Source organism: Pristis pectinata, chromosome 14, assembly GCF_009764475.1.
Source record: "Pristis pectinata isolate sPriPec2 chromosome 14, sPriPec2.1.pri, whole genome shotgun sequence".
In the NCBI taxonomy this organism is placed as follows: Eukaryota; Metazoa; Chordata; class Chondrichthyes; order Rhinopristiformes; family Pristidae; genus Pristis; species Pristis pectinata.
In genome coordinates this window covers 31,908,730-31,929,364 of record NC_067418.1, presented here as the reverse complement: position 1 = coordinate 31,929,364, position 20,635 = coordinate 31,908,730, and the positions used below count along the sequence as shown (strand labels likewise).

Here is a 20,635-nt window from a genome sequence, read left to right as displayed (position 1 = left end):
GATTGGACAATGACTCTCTACTAAAACTAAGATATGATTGACCACTTTTGATCAGACCAAATTCTTAAAAATGTAGTCTTTATTCATATAAATCAAAACATGCAAATAAATTAAAGCTTTAGGTCGATGCCAGTTATTTGTCAAACTTAGTCAATGTAAAGGGTTCACTAATGTGTGTTTATCTTCTGCTTCAGCAGTGTTTTGCTTTACATTTTTGCTTAAATAACAAGTAAATGATTCATCTGATCGTTGTGTTGACATCTGATTGGTATTTCATTGCCTCATGCATCATCTTATCAACAAAAATGCAGGATCAATATTATTAAGCAATTTTATTAAACAGAATGTCACCTGCAATCTGAGAGGTAAATCCATTTTCAAGTAAGGTGTAAAATGAATATTTTTAAGGACTTCAAATGTGAGTTTTATTTATAAAATAATTGTTCAATCGGGAGCGAGAGGCAAGCGAGCGGAAGCAGCCGAGGAGTTCCGAACAGATAAGTTCTTTTCTCTCTTCTAACGGTTCGGGAATAGCAGGGAGTAACTGCGCAGGCGTGTGATGTCAGTCGGTAGCGCGCGAACAGTTTAAAAAGAAGACTGCCATAACCAGCAGGCAGCATCGGAGCGGGCAGTGGACTGAGTGGGAGCAGAGTGTTTTGGGCTTTGGCTCAAGGGGCTTAGGTGTAAAGGGGCGAGGCGGGAAAGTAGCTGGTAGGTAAAGGTAAGGTTTGCCTGTTATCTGTTATAAATTTTTAAGTAGGATAAAACTAGAAGGGAAAGAATTAGTTCAGATGGAGGACATGGTGGTGTGCTGCAGCTGCTTTATGTGGGAGCTAGTGGACCTTGCTGGGGTGCACGATGACCATATCTGCAGTAAGTGCTTGAGGCTGGAGGAACTTCGGCTCAGAATTGATGAGCTGGAGTCGCAGCTTCAAACACTGCAAAGCATCAGGGAGGGAGAGAGTTATAGAACCATAGAACCATAGAACAATACAGGCCCTTCAGCCCACCATGTTGTGCCGACCTTCAAACCACTCCTAAGGCTATCTAACCCCTTCCTCCCACATATCCCTCTATTTTAAATTCCTCCATATGCTTATCTAACAATCTCTTGAGCTTGACCACCGTATCAGCCTCCACCACCACCCCAGGCAGTGCATTCCATGCACCAACCACACTCTAGGTGAAAAACCTCTCTCTGACATCTCCCTTGAACTTCCCACCCATTACCTTAAAGCCATGCCCTCTTGTATTGAGCATTGGTGCCCTGGGAAAGAGGCACTGGCTGTCCACTCTATCTATTCCTCTTAATACTTGCTATACCTCTCTCATCCTCCTTCTCTCCAAAGAGTAAAGCCCTAGCTCCTTTAGTCTCTCCTCATAATCCATACTCACCAATCCAGGCAGCATCCTGGTAAATCTCCTTTGCACCCTTTCCAACGCCTCCACATCCTTCCTATAATGAGGCGACCAGAATTGGACACAGTACTCTAAGTGTGGTCTAACCAGAGTTTTGTAAAGCTGCATCATTACCTCGCAGCTCTTAAATTCGATCCCCCAACTTATGAAAGCTAACATCCATAAGCTTTCTTGACTACCCTATCCACCTGTGAGACAACTTTCAGTGATCTGTGGATATGAACCCCCAGATCCCTCTGCTCCTCGTTCAGGAGATTGATAGGGTGGAGTATGAGAGTCTATTTCCTCTGGATACAGACTCTAGAAGGGGGGATATGGTCTCAGGATAAGGAGTTGCCTACTTTGGGCATGAGCAGAAATTCCTTTTCAACAATAGGCTGTAAATCTTTAGAATTCTTCATTTGGATTCTTAGTTATTGTATATAATAAGGCTTAACAGAATTTGTTTTTTATTTCCTAATGACATAATGTCAGTGTTCATTTTTAAGCATTTGTTTTGATTTTTATCAGATTAAATCTTTGAGATAGCATATAATTTGAGCAGTTATGTAGATACTGTACATCAGGAGACAGTCACCCCCCGTAGAGCAGGTACTTCTGGGGTCCAGGAAGTAGATAGAAGGGTGACTGTCAGGGGAGAGAAAAGTAAAAAGAAAATGAACAGGCAGACAGTGCAGAGGACCCCAGAGGCTGTTCCCCTCAATAACAGGTTTTCTGCTTTGGAAGCTGTTGAGGGGGATGACCTGCAGGGATCAAGCAGCAGTAGCCAGGTCTCTGGCACTGAGACCAGTCCTGCTGCTCAAAAGGGAAGGGGGGAGAAGAGGAAGGCAGTAGTGATAGGGGACTCGATAGTCAGGGAAGTGAGCATGAATCACAGATGGAATGTTGCCTCCCAGGTGCCAGGGTCCGGGATGTGTCTGATCGGGTCCACAGGATTCTTGAGCGGGAGGGAGAACAGCCAGAAGTCGTGGTTCATGTTGGTATCAACGACATAGGTAGGAAGAGGGATGAGGTCCTGAAAAGTGAGTTTAGGGTGCGAGGCAGAAGGCTGAAGAACAGGACCTCAAGGGTAGCAATCTCGGGATTGCTGCCAGTGCCACGCGATAGTGAAGGCAGGAATAGGAGGAGATGGCAAATGAATGTGTGGTTGAGAAGTTGGTGCAGAAAGGAAGGTTTTAGATTTTTGGATCATTGGGATCTCTTCTGGGGAAGGTGGGACCTGTACAGAGAGGATGGGTTACACCTGAACCCGAGGGGAGTCAATATCCTTGCAGGCAGGTTTGCTAGGGTGGTTCAGGAGGGTTTAAACTAGTTTGCGAGGGGGATGGGAACCAGAGGGGTAGGTCAGAGGAAGATGGGATGGGGAAAAGTCAGATCTAACAGGCAGAGAGGCTTTAAGGAAGGAGAAACAGAGTACAGGGTATAAAAGTAGAAAGGTGGATGGGCTAAAGTGCATTTACTTAAATGCAAGAAGTATCAGGAATAAGGGTGATGAACTGAGAGCTTGGATAAGTACATGGGACTACGATATTGTGGCTCTTACAGAGACTTGGCTGTCACCTGGGCAGGAATGGATATTAAATATCTCTGGTTTTCAGTGTTTTAAAAGGGATGGTGGGGGGGAGGAGAGGAGGAGGGGTGGCGATACTGGTCAGGGACACTATTACAGCTGCAGAAAGGGTGGATAGTGTAGAAGGATCCTCTCTAGATTCAGTATGGATGGAAATTAGGAACAAGAAAGGAGCAGTTACTCTACTGGGAGTATTCTATAGGCCCCCCAGTAGCAGCAGGGATACTGAGGAGCAGACTGGGAGGCAGATTTTGGAAAGGTGCAAGCATAACAAGGTTGATATCATGGGAGACTTCAACTTCCCAAATATTGATTGGCACCTGCTCAGTGCCAAAGGTTTAGATGGGAAAGAGTTTGTTAAGTGTGTCCAGGATGGATTCCTGTCACAGTATGTTGACAGACCGACTAGAGGGAATGGCATATTAGAACTAGTATTAGATAATGAACCGGGTCAGGTGACAGATCTCTCGGTGGGTGAGCATTTGGGGGACAGCGACCACTGCTCCATAACCATCAGCATTGCCATGGACAGGGATAGGAGCAAAGAGGACGGGAAGATATTTAATTGGGGAAAGGCAAATTATGAGGCTATAAGGCTAGAACTTGAGAGTGTAAATTGGGATGACAATTTTGAAGGGAAATGTACTATGGAGATGTGGTCGATGTTCAGGGATCTCTTGCAGGATGTTGGGGATAAATTTGTCCCGGTGAGGCAGAGAAAGAATGGCAGGGTGAAGGAACCACAGGTGACAAGAGAGGTGGAACAACTAGTTAGGAGGAAGAAGGCAGCATACATAAGGTGTAGGCAGCAAGGATCAGATAAGGCTCATGAGGAATATAGGGTAGCAAGGAAGGAACTTAAGAAGGAGATGAGGAGAGCAAGAAGGGGACATGAAAAGGCTTTGGCGAGTAGGGTTAAGGAGAATCCCAAGGCTTTTTTTCTCGTACGTGAAGAGCAGAAGGATGACGAGAGTAAAGGTAGGTCTGATTAGAGACAAAGGTGGGAAGATGTGCCTGGAAGCTGTGGAAGTGGGTGAGGTTCTCAATGAATACTTCTCTTCAGTATTCACCAAGGAAAGGGGTCTTGATGATGCTGAGGACAGTGTTGTAAGGTTAATGTTCTGGAGCATGTTGATATTAAGAGAGAGGATGTGTTGGAGCTGTTAGAAAATGTTAGGACAGATAAGAAAATTCCCCAGGCTGCTTCGCGAGGTGAGAGAGGAGATTGCTGAACTGTTGGCTAGGATCTTTGAGTCCTCGTTGTCCACAGGAATGGTACCAGAGGATTGGAGGGTGGCAAGTGTTGTCCCCTTATTCAAAAAAGGCAGTAGGGGTAGTCCAGGGAATTACAGACCAGTGAGCCTTACGTCTGTAGTGGGCAAGCTGTTAGAAAGGATTCTAAGAGATAGGATCTATGAGCATTTAGAGAATCATGGACTAATTAGGGACAGACAGCATGGCTTTGTGAAGGAAAGATCTTGCCTCACAAGCCTGATAGGGTTCTTTGACGAGGTGATCAGGAAGATTGATGAGGGTAGTGCAGTAGATGTGATCTACATGGATTTTAGTAAGGCGTTTGACAAGGTTCCGCATGGTAGGTTTCATAAGAAGGTCAGAGGGCAAGGGATCCAGGGAGGCTTGGCCATGTGGATTCAGAATTGGCTTGCCTGTAGAAAGCAGAAGGTTGTGGTGGAGGGAATGCATTCAGATTGGAGGGCTGTGACTAGTGGTGTCCCACAGGGATCGGTTCTGGGACTTCTACTTTTTGTGATATTTATTAATGACTTGGATGAGGGGGTGGAAGGGTGGGTTAGCAAGTTTGCAGACAACACAAAGGTCAGTGGTGCTGTGGATAGTGTGGAGGGCTGTCGAAGCTTACAGAAGGACACTGATGGGACACAGAGCTAGGCTGAGAAGTGGCAGATGGAATTCCGGAGAAGTGTGAGGTGGTACACTTTGGAAGGACTAACTTCAAGGCAGAGTACAAGGCTAATGGCAGGATTCTGGGTAGTGTGGAGGAGCAGAGGGATGTGGGGGTTCATATCCACAGATCACTGAAAGTTGCCTCACAGGTGGATAGGGTAATTAAGAAAGTTTATGGGATGTTAGCTTTCACAAGTCAGGGGATCGAGTTTAGAAGCCGCGAGGTAATGATGCAGCTCTACAAAACTCTGGTTTGACCACACTTGGAGTACTGTGTCCAATTCTGGTCACCCCATTATAGGAAGGATGTGGAGGCTTTGGAAAGGGTGCAGAGGAGATTTACCAGGATGCTGCCTGGATTAGAGAGTATGAGTTATGAGGAGAGACTAAAGGAGCTAGGGTTTTACTCTTTGGAGAGAAGGAGGATGAGAGGAGACATGATAGAGGTATAGAAAATATTAAGGGGAATAGATAGAGTGGACAGCCAGTGCCTCTTTCCCAGGGCACCAATGCTCAATACAAGAGGGCATGGCTTTAAGGTAATGGGTGGAAAGTTCAAGGGAGATATCAGAGGGAGGTTTTTCACCTAGAGAGTGGTTGGTCCATGGAATACGCTGCCTGGGGTGGTGGTGGAGGCTGATACATTGGTCAAGTTCAGGAATTTGTTAGATAAGCATATGGAGGAACTTAAAATAGAGGGATATGTGGGAGGAAAGTGTTAGATAGTTTTAGGCGTGGTTTAAAGGTCGGCACAACATGGTGGGCCGAAGGGCCTGTATTGTGCTGTATTGTTCTATGGTTCTATGGTTCAAATGTTTCAGAACTTTGCAATTGAAGATTTAGTGATTGTCAGTAAGGAAATTGCTGACAGAAATTTAGGGCAAATAAGTTATAACTAATTATAGTTACTTCAGAAGAAATTTAAGTCAATCATTGCAAAGATTTGATTTAATTGGCTACTGTAAATTACCCTTCCTGTAAATAAATGATGAAAGATTCAAAAGGGAAAGTCAGTAGATATGTGAGAAAGAATAAAGTTCATGGCTATGGGGGACTAGACAAGGAATAATGGAATTGTTGGGGTTGTTCTGCTTGGACCCAGCAAGAACACAGTTGGCCTCATGCCCTCCTTCATTGTTAAATTAAGAACGTAATCTTTCCTTCATACTTTGGATAACAAAAAGCAGACAAATAGATCACATCATCATAATAGAAAGGTGATAGACATAGTTTTTTTGAATGCTACCTTGTCTGTTTCAGTGTTCTTCATGATACTCTTAACACTTATGCATATTGACCTCCTATGTATAAATAAAAATAACTGATTTTAACCATATTGGTGCCAGGTAGAATCAAGCTAAATAATTCATTCTGCCCTCATTTACAGGAAATCCTTAAGAGGCCAGAGTCCCTGGAAGAAAATGAGCATTGCAGTCGTTGACTTTGGATCATTCGCCTTGGGTAAAGCTGAACCTTCAGCTAATGAAATGAAACGATTATCCACAGAGATCACAAGGGCATTAAATGAATATGGATTTGTGTATCTCAGAAACACTGGGATAAATGAGGAGCAAGTATGTATCCATTTTAATATCTAATTTTATATGATATGTTTATAGTACTGCTGTATTCTGATATGCATGGTGTGTAAAATATTGTGATATTTTTTACTCCATGATGTAGTATCTAAGTAGGGTAAGTATAAATGTAATTTAATTTTAATTTACATTTATGTTATTTTAAAATGACACTTATTTGCTTGCTAATCTGAGATGTTAGTTCATATTATTTATAATAACCTGTTTTGCATGTAACACCTTTAACGATTTAACATTTAAAGTGCCATATCCGATAGGTCTCACTGAAAAAATTTCATCTGATGGGCTCAAAAATCATGGATATTAAAATCACAGATGTACCTAACTATGTTACACCTGGATAAAGTTATGCAAATTTGTTTTTGGAAGGGACATTAGAGTCTGCAGGTGATGATGGATAGGAATAGACAGCTGAAAACACACTGGGGATTTGACCCCAGATATTGAGGAGGGATTTGTAAACGAGGAAACTGTGAATGATTTTGTATTAGGGCCCCAAGTGGAAATTTTACATGAAAATCCCATTGATGTTTACCACTAGCCACAACTTCACATGTTCCCATAGTTTCCTAGATTCACGGAGAAAGGAATGAAGCATTTTACAGCAGAAAACCTTCAGTGGGGCAGCACAGTGGTGCATCTCAAAGAGCTGATGCGTCACACTCCAGTGACCCAGTTTAAATTCCAGTCTCCAGTTCGGCCTGTGTGGAGTTTGTACATTCTTGCTGTGGCCCCAGGGGCCTCTTCCAGGTGCTCTAATTTCCTCCCACATCCCAAAGATTTGTGGGATGGCAAGTTCATTGGCCACTATAAATTGTCCCCAGTGTATAGGTGAGTGGTAGTGTCCGATCAGGATCAGGATTAGTGTAGGATTCGTGTAAATGGATGCTTGATGATCAGCACGGACTTTTAATGGTCCAAAGTGTCAGTTTCTGTGCTGTGTGACTCTATGACCTGTGATCTTATAAGTACTAGTAAACTGAAGACTGAATTACGTGGCAAATGTAGCTCAGCCGGGAGAACATCACCAATAACCTGTACAAAGAGTAATACTTACGAATCCAGTGAAACCCCAATGTTGCTATGCCAATTATACAGCATGCTTAATTGTAAACAATTGCTCCTCAGGTGTTTGGAACAATGGACATCTGCAGAAATTTCTTTCTCCTTCCTAAGGACATTAAACAACAATATGTCCATTTGAAGGACTCCGAGGTTCCAAACCATGGGTGGTATGATTTTAAGACTGAGAGGTAAGACTCACCAGTTTTGCTGAAGGGATATTAATTCAGTTTTTTTATCATTCCTTTCACAAATGTTGCCTGATCTGCTGGGCATTTCCAGCATTCTCCTTTTGGTTTCAGGTTCAGCAACAGTTCCTACCTGAATTTCATAGCTTTAAGACATCCCTGTATTTGCTTCTCTCTCATTCTAACTGCTCTCATTAAGCTATTAATCAGAAGGCTCCATCAACATCTGGATCACCTGGGCAAACCTCAGAAATTTCCTTTGTTCTTTCTATCCCTCCCTCACCCTCTCTGTAATGCAAAACTAATTTCTTTACTCATTTTCCCAGTTCTGATGAAGTGTCTTCAACCTAACCTTTATCTCTGCATCTCTTAGCACAGATGCTGCCTGACCTGCTGTGTCTTTTCAGCATTTTCTGTTGAAAATATTACAAGTGGTTCCCTCATCCAAATCACTCATATATACTGCAAACTATGGGGCCCAAACAGAAATCCCTGCTGTTTCTGACCATCCACTGTCTGGCACTGTGAAAAGGACCCACGACTTCCCACTTCCTGCTTCAGAGTTAAATGTTTAAGAACTCGAGTTACCTTTATTCTTGGCAACCAAAGTATATTTATGCAGTAGTTTTTAACAGTAGATTACACAGTATGATAATTGATAGCAATAGTGCTATATTGTCTGTGGAAGGAGTCGGATTAAAGAGGCAGATGGATTGAGCAACAATGAAGCATGGATATTTAAATAAACAAGTGTAAATATTCTTCTCTTTACAGTTTAAATCCAACACAACCCAAAGACCTGAAAGAAAGCTTTAACGTGACAACATTTTCTGCAAGTGATGTAAGACTTTAAAATCCAGATTGGGATTGCTTTTGTATTCCATGTCAATGTCTATATGCCAGGAATGAGAGTTCAAGATGCGGTCTTGCTGTTGTGTAACTGGAGGAAATGCTACTCTCAAACAAAATGTGCAATCACACGAAAGCTGCAGAAGACCTCTCATTTTTGTAACAGTTAGCCCAACCCTCAATTTCTTCAATGCAAAAGCAAAATAAAATCAGGAAGTGTTAGAGTTATTAAGGTGGCCAAACAGAATCTGTGCAGACAAAAACGGAGTTAAGATCTCAGAGCAAATTTATATCACAGTATTCATAGTCTCCTCACCTCCAGCCCTTTTATACCCTTACCGTTAGTTTGTCTTGCCCTGGTCCAACCACGTAGACACTATGGCCAAGAAAGCACACCAGCTCTTCTACTTCCTCACCAGTTTTTACAGATGGATCATAGAAAGCATCCTATCTCGATGCATCACAGCTTGGTATGGCAACTGCTCTGCCCAAAACCACAAGAAATATCAGAGAGTTGTAAACACAGCCCGGTCTATCATGAAAACTAGCCACCCCTCCATTGACTCTGTCTACACTTCCCATTGCCTCAGGAAAGCAGCCAACATAATCCAAGACTGTTCCCACCCCTGTCATTCTCTCTTCTCCCTTCTTCCATCGGGCAGAACATACAATAGCTTGGAAACATGTTTTACCAAGCTCAAGGACAGCTTCTATCCTGCTGTTAGAAGACTCTTGTACAATAAAGATGAGCTCTTGTTCTCTCATTTTACCTCACCGTAGCCCTTGCACCTTATTTTGTTTACCTGCACTGCAATTTTTCAGTAAGTATAAACCTATATCCTGCAGTGTGTTATTGTTTTTCCTCTCATACTACCTCGATATCCCTATGTTCAGAATGATCTGTCTGCATGGCATGCAAAACAAAGCTTTTCACTGTTTCTTGGTAAAATGTGACAATAATAAACCAATTACCAATTTAAATTAGTCCAGAATTCATGGTCAGTGGCAAAGCAACAGTAATTATTATTGATCTGCAAAAACGTTCTCCACAACAATCTTCTAAATGTTCAAGTTTAATATACAGCTTGCATGTTTATTTCTTTTGCTTATTTCAGTATAAAAATAAGAATAAAAGTCATGCTTATTTTAGAAATGGCCTGTCAAGGATGTTCCCGAGTTCACAAATTGTCTGGAATCGCTCTTCAAGATCTGTGCGGAGCTATCTATCCGAGTTTTGAAAGTAATTGAACTGAGCCTGGGTGTTGAGAGTGGTTTCTTTGTCAGCAAGCACCAAAAGATGGGCAGTAAGTACCCATTTCAATGTAATGAAACCTGACGATTTCCTTGACGATTGAATAACCTGCCTTCTCTCACAGTTATGCATCACACATGTGTACAGACTACTTGCTGAAGATAACCATAGGTCACAGATGGTTGTAGAGCAAGGCGTCATGAAGAATAAACAGCTTCAGGAGAGATGGGAAAGGGTAGAAATGTGAAAAGACTGAAAAATGATAAGATGACAATATGATTATGTAATTGGAAAATGCATCAATAATCAACAAAAAATAAAACAGCTGAAACTATTATCATCTGTTTTGCAGATTTTAAAAATAAAGCAGTTTCAGAAAAATTATAATTAATCACTATTATATGATCTCTTAAAGGGAATGAAAATCTTTCAACTCTTAGAGCTGCATACTACCCACCACTACAGAAATCCTCTCTGAAAGAAAATCAGACACGATGTGGAGAACATTCTGATTATGGAACATTCACTTTACTATTCCAAGATAAATATGGAGGATTGGAGGTAATTGTGATCCTCCATTCAGTTTCCATTTTCTCTGCATTTACAACAAATGACTAAATTAAATATGGAATCTTCCAAAACTATCCTCAGAAGGAAATGAATGTTCATTTCCCGGGATGCAAACACATCAGTAGTAATTTGTATATTTTCACAACCACCTTGACTTGCACTGTCTGGCCTCAGAGGAGAGCAGCAAAGTCTCTGTCTCAACAGAACAATACCAATGAAGAGGTAGCTTGCCCAGAGGTTTCTTGGCATCCAAAATGATGTGTTGAAGTCGTCACACATAGTGAGCCACCCAGTGTTTCTTGTGAAGGCCTGCGATTGCAGAATTATATCGCACTCAAGGACTGATGAGTAATGTGCAGTTGGGCAGATCCTCCTTTCTTCTACTCACTCTCAAACATCGTGAAAGCAATTGAATACATTTGGGTCATAGAGTATGGGTATGGGGGTCATGGAACATGAAAGGCCCGATGAGCGTGGAAATTCAAGGCATCAGCTAGGTGCTGATTGGAATCTTGAGAATCAGATCAGACATCAGGTTGGGGAGGATGTGGGATGGGATTCATTGGGGGGGGGTGGGATGTGGTTGGTTAACCACTGGCAGTTGAGTGTCGGTGACACTGTAGATCATGAATGGAAACCTGATAAAAATGCAAGGAATTGAAAGCACAAGAGTAGTGAAAATGCAGAAAAAGCTGCAGGAAAATTTTTTTTGCAGTTTCCGCGTTTCTGTTCAAGGCAGACTGAGAATTTATTGAGTTCAGGGAATGGGAATGTGACCTGCAAGGTTTAAATCCATGAAAAATTCCTGCAGATGATACCAGCATCATTCCGTGATCCGAACGGGCTGATTGAACACAGTTCAAATTTCCTGCAGGATTTGAGCTTTCATCTCTACTGACAACCCTGGGCACCATGGATGGAAACAAATTAGTGTCACCACCGTCACCTGACAAGAATCATTCCCCAATTCCCCAAATGCAAAGGTGTAATAGGTTCTGATTTAGAGTGCACGTTCCTGAAGTAATTTCCCAGAGCTATTCACCAAAGACAGGAAGCTGCTGAAGGAAGACTCCTTTAAGTCGAGCTACAATTAGTCCCACATGTCTGGTGAAGGACTACCACTGTATGAGTGGCCTGTGCCATCCATGGGTCACCTCTGAAAATGATGTCAGTGGCAGCCAGACATGTTTTGGACAATGTGGGATGATACTGCACATGCAGAAGGCTAAGGAAGAAAACCATGGATTTCATGGATTGTGCTTATGGTTTGGCTGCCCAAGGAAATTCTTTCCACTGCGCACATAAACATTGCACTATGTATAACTTTGTCAGAGAGGCAATATTGTTTCTGAACCAATTTCCCAGCTGCCCGGTGAAACCATGTAATCGATAGATCAAATGAGAAGAGGCATTGCTGTTTCATCCTGACAGGCATGGGGCTGACCTCTTCATCCAGGCAGGGTCACAGCTAGCAGCAAAACAAGTTATTGGCATTTCTTTGTTCCAGTGAAATGTTAAACTGAGCTGTGAAATCTATTATATTTTCCATAGGAAGGAATCCTGAATCTCTATGTAGTGTGTAAGCCAGGTGGACATCTGGGCTGCATCTGTAGGCTCTGGGAACCCACCATGGCCATTCAATTGAGGTTACAGCTCACTGATGCGACTTGCTTCATTAGAATGTGTTCCACTGTCGATCAGCAGTTGGCTTCCTCTAATCCATCTCGCCGATGCACATACACATCTCATAAAACTCTATTATTGGAAATTCCACATTTGTTAATGTCAATACTAATAGTGAAGTCAAACAGAATTAACAGGTGTGCTTAATACTGAGGTAACTAAGTTAGATATTCACTGGGAAACAATAATTTAATGTTTCTCCCATGATTTAAATTAAATTTTAAAAAGTGAAAAATAAAATAAAATTATTATTGGATCTGTTAATCCACAACCCTTAATTAATTACATTGGTGTCTTATTGCTTGTGATGTGCTGACATACATCCTTTCTTTGCAATAGATTTCATTTTCCTCTCCAATCATTGCATTTGTTCACATACACTTCATACACATTTACAGGTAATATACATGTTCATATACATGTAATGCTCTACATAACAAAATGAGTGGAGGATGGGGAGGAAATTTGGAAAGAAGGTTAAATAAATGGGAACAAAGAAATGTAATAAAACCAGATAATACCGGAGGTACTCAGTAGGTCAGGTAACATCTGTGGAGTGAGAAACAAAGAAACAAGTTACCATTTCTGAGTTGTCTCCAGAACTGAAGCAATAAATGTGATTGCTGCTGCTGTTTAACCACTTTAACGACCTGTGTTATAGGTAATGTCCAGGTCTGGTCAGTATATCACTGCTCCCTACCTTCCAAACACAGTTCTTCTCAACATAGCCAATCTTCTGCAGAGGTGGACATCTGACAGATGGATTTCCACAGTGAGTGAAACAGCATTCATTTTTATAAAATCGTGGAAATTTGAAATAAATTTAGCAATGTTTCTGTGCATTAGCATTATTGAATGACCTTTAAAACATTTTCTCCACATTAAGAAATGTATTAACATTTATTTCCGTGGCAGTTTGAAATGTAGCCATTCCTATTTGCCAGAGAAATGTTTTTGCTTTAAATTATCCATTTACGTCTTTGAAAAAGTTAATTTCAACTGGGTTTTCCCACTTGAATGCATGTGCCCGTAAAGAGTGAAAACAAAGAGAGTGTAAAGTGCGGAAGGGAATAAAAGCAAACAAGAATGCAAGAGTGAGGCGGAGCGTGACACTCCCTTTCATGCACTGGTCAGATCAACAGTGGCCAAAGTAGCAAAATGCAAACATCAAAGGGAAGAATTGTAATTACCTCACTCCTTTCATGATCTCAGAATGTCCCAAAATGCTCAAATTCAGTACCAACCTTTGAATTGTTGCCACTGATGTAGGAAAAAAGGCAGCCAATCTGTGCACAACTAACTCACACAAAGAGCAACAAAGTAAGTGTGTTTTGGGTGTTGTCGAAAATCTGGTGTTTGCTGAGACATCGAAAGACTCCTTCCTTGGATTGTGCCAATGGGAACTTGGCTACCGTGTTGTTATACTGGTAGTAGAGTTTGGTTTTAAGAGCACTGCATATTTCCTCTTTAATGTTGTGGACAGATCTTAGCATGTCCAATATTTCAAATGTGGCCATTAAACATTGTTTACATTATGCAGCAGTGGATTTTATTTTTGATTAAGCTGGCATACCGAAGGCTTACAGTCACACTTTATACAGGTGCCGAGAATGAACCCACTGCTGCATAATGTAAAAAATGCTTCACTGCCACACACAAAATACTGGACATGCTGACCACGGTATTCCTTACATGCTGTATCTTCAGCTCACTTGGCCTGCTAGTTAACCCTTCAGCTGCTGTGGAGACAGTGAATTCTAACAGCTAATCTAATTAATCAGGGTGTGCAAGTAAATGGATGTCAAAAATATATCTTTGAATAAACTGTATTGCACAGAATTTTCAGTGCGCCGTATGTCATTCCATAAACATTCCAAACCAACCATAGTTCTGCCCCACTCAAAAAAGCAGCTTTGTGTTGTACCTGTCTTCAAAAAGACACTGAGTTTCTGATCGCCTGCTACTTTACCTCACAATCCCACTCTCACTCTCCCACTGTCTGTGCCCTCCTGCACTGTTACAATGAGGACCAACACGAGCTTGAGAAATATCTCATCTTGCACATTGCAACCTTCCAGACTCAATATCGATATGTCCAAATTCAGGTAATTTACTCTTTCTAACTGTCTGTACCAGAAATGGATATTTATGCCTGTCATCATTTCAGCTCAGTTTTTTTTACTGTTTGTACAGCCTAGCCTGCTGTGCATGGGCCACAGCCTTGCTATTAGCAATACATACACCGACAAAGAAGCATAATCTGATGCTAACTACTACTCGAACTGCTACATTAACTCATTTGGTCTCACCGATCTGAGATATTCCCTTTGTTCTACACATTCCTCCTGCACCTTCTCTGGTACTGAAAACTAACTTGTTTTTTCTCTCTCACAATTCTGACGAAGAACCTCAGACTTGTAATGTTAACTGTTTCCCTTTCCACAGATGCTGCCTGACCTGCTGAGTGTTTCCAGCACTTTCTTTTTTGATTTCAGATTTCCAATATCAAAATTTTTGTTTATTTGATACCAGTTTTTTTAACTAACTCTGCATCCCTTGTAAAAGTATAAAATGTGTTTATTCTGCAATCTTTCAACAGATTGTAGCTCAGTCTTTTAAGTGGTTTCAATGTCCTGCTTTCAAACACACTTTCTTGTTCCACTGCTGATCATTCTGTATGTAAACAAACTACCTTTTCACATCTGTCCTACATTTGTCTTTTATATTCATGAGTGCTGACCCTCGCTGCCGTATTTTGGACTACTGAGGCTCTCCCTAGTTGATAAGTAATGTACATTTGGTTACAATAACATGTGCAATTTACAAATCACTTAAATTGTTGTTTCTTTTCCTCAGAAACATCGAGTCCAAATTCCACAGACCGAAGACGCGTTGAACAGAACCAGACAGTCACTGGCTTTCTTTGTTCATCCAGATCATGATGCAATAATCACATGTTGTGATGGACTGGACAAGTACCCACCCATCACTTCGATCCAGTACCTAAAGGATAAACACCCAGATTTAATTAACTTGGAACTTTATCCATCCAGTGATTGAACATAATGGTAGCAAGCAGATGACCTGAGTCTTTAGAAATTGCAGTAAATTAAGTAAAATAATTTCTAAGCAAGCATGAATTAGCACTGGACAGTGGTTCAAATTTGTTCACTGGGATGTCTACAGTGGAAACAGGAAGAAATCATTGACTTTTAATCATTACATTTATCGTGTATTTACAGGCATTTGGGAGAAGGCTGCCATGTTAGTTGCAGAAGATGAAGGGCCAAATTATCTGATCTGATGTCAGTCCACCATTTCCTGCCTCACTGTGGTCACAACACACCACTCAGATTTTTTGATGAAACTGCCAAATTACTGACTGAGTTTAACTGAAGGTCCCTGCAGCGCATTCCAATGACTAAGCCCTCACATGTACCAATATGGAAACCCTTGGTGACATCTCTCAGCTGTGTACTTCGTTGAGAGTGACCTTGTATCTGCCCAAACCCTAAATATCTTCAGAGTTGAGAAATGTCACTGGGGTTTCCAGGTCAATCATCTGGGAAGAAGCATCTGCTAGAAATTTTTTTGTAATGCTTTTTAAAAATTTATATATTTAGCAACTGTTTCTGCCTCCATTTAATTCCACAAAATATTTCTGCCTTGTTTGCTGGTATTTTGCTGGGCAATGTTCACTAAATTTATTCACTCCTGCTCACTCTCTGGACACCCAGACTGAACAAGTGACCCTAGGTAAAGCCTGAATTTCACTGTGTTTAAGGCATCTCACCTCTTCATCAAGCAGTTGCACTGAAAAATCCCAGCTGGGAGATTTCACCTCCCAGAAATACAGCAAGAGAGTTTGTTGGCGAGTGTGCAGTAGGAAAGTAGCTGACTCAACAAGTGGCAAGCAACTCCACCGATCCAGTCATGTTCTGACTGCTAGTCAATAGATTGAATCATCCAGCCCAAAATAATAGAAGCTAAAGACAGTATATCCTCAAATGCCTCACTAAATGTTGCCAGTTTTTGGAAATTAATTTCACTTTTTCTTATAAAATGACTTACCTGTGAATATTGTCCATTAAAAGAAGTTTAGTTAATATTGTTGAAATAGCTTGTGCAGATTAGAACAAATAACTTCAAAACAGCAGTAGTCTATAATGCCTTTCCCTGCATGACATTAAAAGTGGAACACCTTACATTCACACTGCACCTCTACATCCCCTATGAAAACATCCCAAGAGCCAATGGCGTACTTTTGAGGGCAAGTCATTTGGGAAACACAGGTGATAATTTTCAAACACAAAACCCCCACAAACCGTCTGTATTAGTGGCATTGATTGAGGGATAAATATTGGCCCAGACCCCAACTTTCCTAGCTCTTCTTTGAAAGAGAACCTTATATTTCTCAAGAGGGAAGAAAGGAGCTCATGTTTCATGTCTCATCTGAAACATCTCTGACAGTATAGCATTCCCTCAATGCTACACTGAATTGATCATTTGTGTCTTGTGTGATGTGTCATGAACACACAACTGCCCGATTCAGAAGAGAGTGCTATCAACCGAGCTACAGGAAACACTGGTTAATGTAATCTGAGGACAGTGAACACAGTGGGTAAATCTCAGCTTTCAAGATGCTATGAGCTGGACATTTTGGGAAAATGTGTACATCTCTATCTATGTATATACCAATATGTATGTATGATGGTATGGAAACTGAATAAAATTGGCATTATACTTGACTCTGATACCAATGATAACACTTTCCATGGCAGTGTAACTTACTGATACTCTTAATAATACAACTTGCTCATAAAGAAAAGCAATTAAAACAAGGCATTAGAGGCTGAAACAGCCAAAGGAAGAATAGGGTAAAATTGATAGAGATTATGCTTTTTCCATTCCATCTTCCATTCAACCCAAAACAAATGCCAAAGCTAACAATGTAAATGAACACAGCATGCTGGTGCCATTAACACTGCGTAAGTGATTCCACACTCAGTTCAATGATCTTTTATTGCGCTGGTAGATATCTTCCCCTCAGAATGAGTCCGTAACCAATGACCACTGTAATGCTTTTGGTACGTGTGGATGTGGGGGCCTGGGGAAGGTGGAATAAAATGGTATGTTAGAGAGTTCCAGGTTGTTGGCTTAATGATGTAGAACTGAAAACATGCATCCAAACCTGGATAGAATTAAATTGATGGCCTTTCCATGATATTGATGTTTATCTTTCTTGGTAGCAGACAATATAAAGAACAATAGATACTGAAAAAGTGATTTTGACAAGTTGAAATACACCCTGTGGAAGGCACACAGAGGAACTACATTGTCTAATTAGTTCAGGGGATTGGTGATGAGTTCAGCAGTATGAGTAGGAAACAAGTAAACTACTCCTTCCTGCTGTTTTTGCATCCTTTTGGTTTATTGGCATTTGAGCTTTGTAAATGAGAGGTCAGCAGGCAAGTAATTTGAGTCCCCAGCCTTTATATTTCTTTTGCACCTACAGTGTTCATTAAACATGCTGCCAGTGGTAGCCCCCCCACTTTGTTGACAGTGAAAGTGAAGAAGGTACAGATGAGATTTCTTTTGTCTTGTCCATTCCCTGGTACTTGCATCTCACAAATATTATCTACCATTTGTCAATCCAAGCATAAATATAGTCCTGAAGTAGGCCAGATTGAATAATGTTATGATCAGAGACTGGAATTGAACACTGCAGGATCATCAAACCAACTTTCCTGTATGATAAAGAGATGGCCTTTGATGAAACAATTAAAAATAGCTGGGCTGAGGATGCTTCTGCAAGAACTGGCCTCCAACAACAATTATCTTCCTACATAAGTTCTCTTCGTCCTGATGTCAAATATATCAGTAGCTATTAAAGAGTTTCCCATTGGACTCTGTATTGATTTGAATTTCACCAGGGGTATTTGGTGCTGTGCTCAATTGAATGTAGTCTTGAAATAACGTGAGCTTACCTCACCTTACCTCAGCTTACATCAATGGTGCTGAGGTTGAGAGGGTTGACAGCTTCAAGTTCCTGGGAGTGAACATCACCAACAGCCTGTCCTGGTCAAATCACGTAGAAGCCACGGCCAAGAAAGCTCACCAGTGCCTCTACTTCCTCAGGAGGCTAAAGAAATTCAGTTTGTCCCCTTTGACTCTCACCAACTTTTACCAATGCACCATAGAAAGCATCCTATCTGGATGTATCACAGCTTGATACGGCAACTGCTCTGCCCAGCACCACAAGAAACTGCAAAGAGTTGTGAAAACAGCCCAGCGCATCACAGACACCAGTCTCCCCTCCTTGGACTCTGTCTTTACTGTTACGGACTCAGTGAAAGTCACCTTAAGATAGAGAGTGTGTGTGTATGTGTGTGTGGGGCGTGCTTACGTCAATAGAAGATAAAGGACGTAATGACGTTGTTGAAGAAGTCAGAAGAAGAAGAAGAGAAGAGAGAGAGAAGGGAGAGAGACACCAGCCTGCTAGTTTTCTCTATCAGTGGATGAGAAACAATAACTGTGTCTGCCACTGAAATCCATGTATGGAAATTGGAAGTAATCTGGTGGAGTTCACCTTGTTGCTGACCTGTAGAAGGAAACAGGTATTTGCGTGTGGATGACCACGATTCGGATGCTTTTCGGGGTGAGGAAGTCACTACCGAGTAAACACTGGAGTGTCGTTTGGGTTCCATCGTGGAACATTTGGATTTCGTATTTACTCTCTCTCTATGTTTCTCTACGTCTACGTCTTATCTTCAGACAACGGTGGTTGTTGAAGAAGCCCTTGCTCATGTTTCACCTTATGGCTTGCGGAACTGAACTTTAAGAACCATTCCTGAACTTGGAGTTTGGGACTTTGCCACACACACACACGAAGAGTTTAGTTTTTGGGGTTAACGTTCAAGGTTTAACATTTTTGAATTCTAACATACTAACATTTTTACTTTTATTTTACATATTATCATAAGTAGTGATTAATAAAATAGTTTTTAACACTGAATCATGCTCAGTGTGTTTCTTTTGTTGCTGGTTCGTGACAAAATTGGGGGCTCGTCCGGGATAGTTCCCAAGGTTAACGAGATTCGTCCGGGATCCAATCCAAAGATTTTTGAGGGAGGTCTGATAAATTCTTTTTAATTGGCTTGTGTGTGTGGAAACCAGCAGCAATGGATATTAAGGCATTTTTGGAGTCACCAACCCTACAGGGATTGGAGATGGCAAAAAAGGATGATCTGATAAAGATTGCTACAAAGCTAAACCTTACAGAAGTAAAGCAGTCTATGAGAAAAGCAGTTATTCATAGAATGATAGTTGACTATTATTTGGAGAAGGAAGTGTTTGAGTTGAGTGAGGTAGTTGAGTTTCCTGAGAGTAAACCAGTGATTTCTGATGTGACTTTTCAACCAGTGGAGTTGGAGGATCTGGAGGAGGAAGAATTAGAACAGTTAGAAGAGTTTTCTGGGGGTGAGTCAGAGAGACCTGTTAGACAGGTGCAGATAGCAAAGATGGAGTTAGAACAAACACGACTGAAGGTCGAGTTGGAGCAAAGGAGATTAGAGGCTGAACGAGAGCAAACCCAGTTAAAGATAGAGGCCGAATGAGAGCAAACCCAGTTAAAATTAGAGGCCGAACAAAAGATAACTCAGATGAAGATAGAGGCTGATCTAGCAATAAAGCAGATGGAATTGAAGAGGATGGAGCTGGATAGCGAGGAGAAACAGAGGCAGCATGAGTTACAAATGAAGCGTAAGAGTTTGGAATCTGGTTCTGATGATGGTTTTTCAGCCAGCAGGGAGGTTTGATTAGTCCCTCCTTTTGAAGAAGATCAGGTTGATCAGTATTTCCAACATTTTGAAAAGGTTGCTGTGAGTTCAAACTGGCCAAAGAAAGGATGGGCTCTTATGGTACAGAGTGTGATTAAAAGTAAAGCTCAAAAAGCTTATTCTGCTTTGTCTGCTGAGGATGCAGCTGATTATACCAAGGTAAAACAAGCTATATTGAAGGCCTATCAATTGGTACCTGAAGCTTATAGACAAAAATTCAGAGACTTGAGGAAATCTGCAGATCAGACTTATATGGAATTTGCCAATGGAAAGAGAATATGTTTTGAACGATGGTGCATGGCTAAAAATGTAGATGGGGATTTTGATATATTGAAAGAGTTGATATTAGTGGAAGACTTTAAAAGATGTGTTCCAGCTGAATTAACAACATATTTAAATGAAAAGGCAGTGGAAACTTTACAAGAAACTGCTAGGTTGGCAGATGATTATGCTTTAACCCATAAATCCAAATGGGGACAACCTAAAACCTTTCAAAAGAGTTACAAGGACAATCCAGGTAAACCGGAGATTAAATTGGGAGGTAATCAAAAAGGAAAAGATGAAAAGAAGCCAGGGCTGGAGAAACCTGTTGAGCGTACTTGTTATTACTGTAAGAAACCTGGCCATGTGATATCTAATTGTGCCCTTTTGAAGAAAAGGAAGGAAGCTGTGCCCAATGCTTG

At 41.2% G+C, this 20,635-nt stretch overlaps 1 protein-coding gene across 2 annotated transcripts; it reads left to right on the top strand.

The window, feature by feature from the left end:
- The first annotated feature begins 300 nt into the window (after positions 1-300).
- LOC127577671 (uncharacterized) lies at positions 301-16,841 on the top strand. Of its 2 annotated transcripts, none has more exons than XM_052029072.1 (8): positions 301-365; positions 6,300-6,486; positions 7,639-7,763; positions 8,535-8,601; positions 9,760-9,913; positions 10,277-10,422; positions 12,776-12,886; positions 14,971-16,841. In XM_052029072.1, the coding sequence occupies exons 2-8, from the start codon at positions 6,334-6,336 to the stop codon at positions 15,172-15,174; spliced, it is 960 nt and encodes a 319-aa protein (XP_051885032.1). In that variant the 5' UTR covers positions 301-365; positions 6,300-6,333; the 3' UTR covers positions 15,175-16,841. The 2 variants fall into 2 exon arrangements, with proteins under 2 accessions (XP_051885032.1, XP_051885033.1); XM_052029073.1 differs by lacking the exon at positions 301-365 and adding an exon at positions 598-721.
- The last annotated feature ends 3,794 nt before the right edge of the window (positions 16,842-20,635 follow it).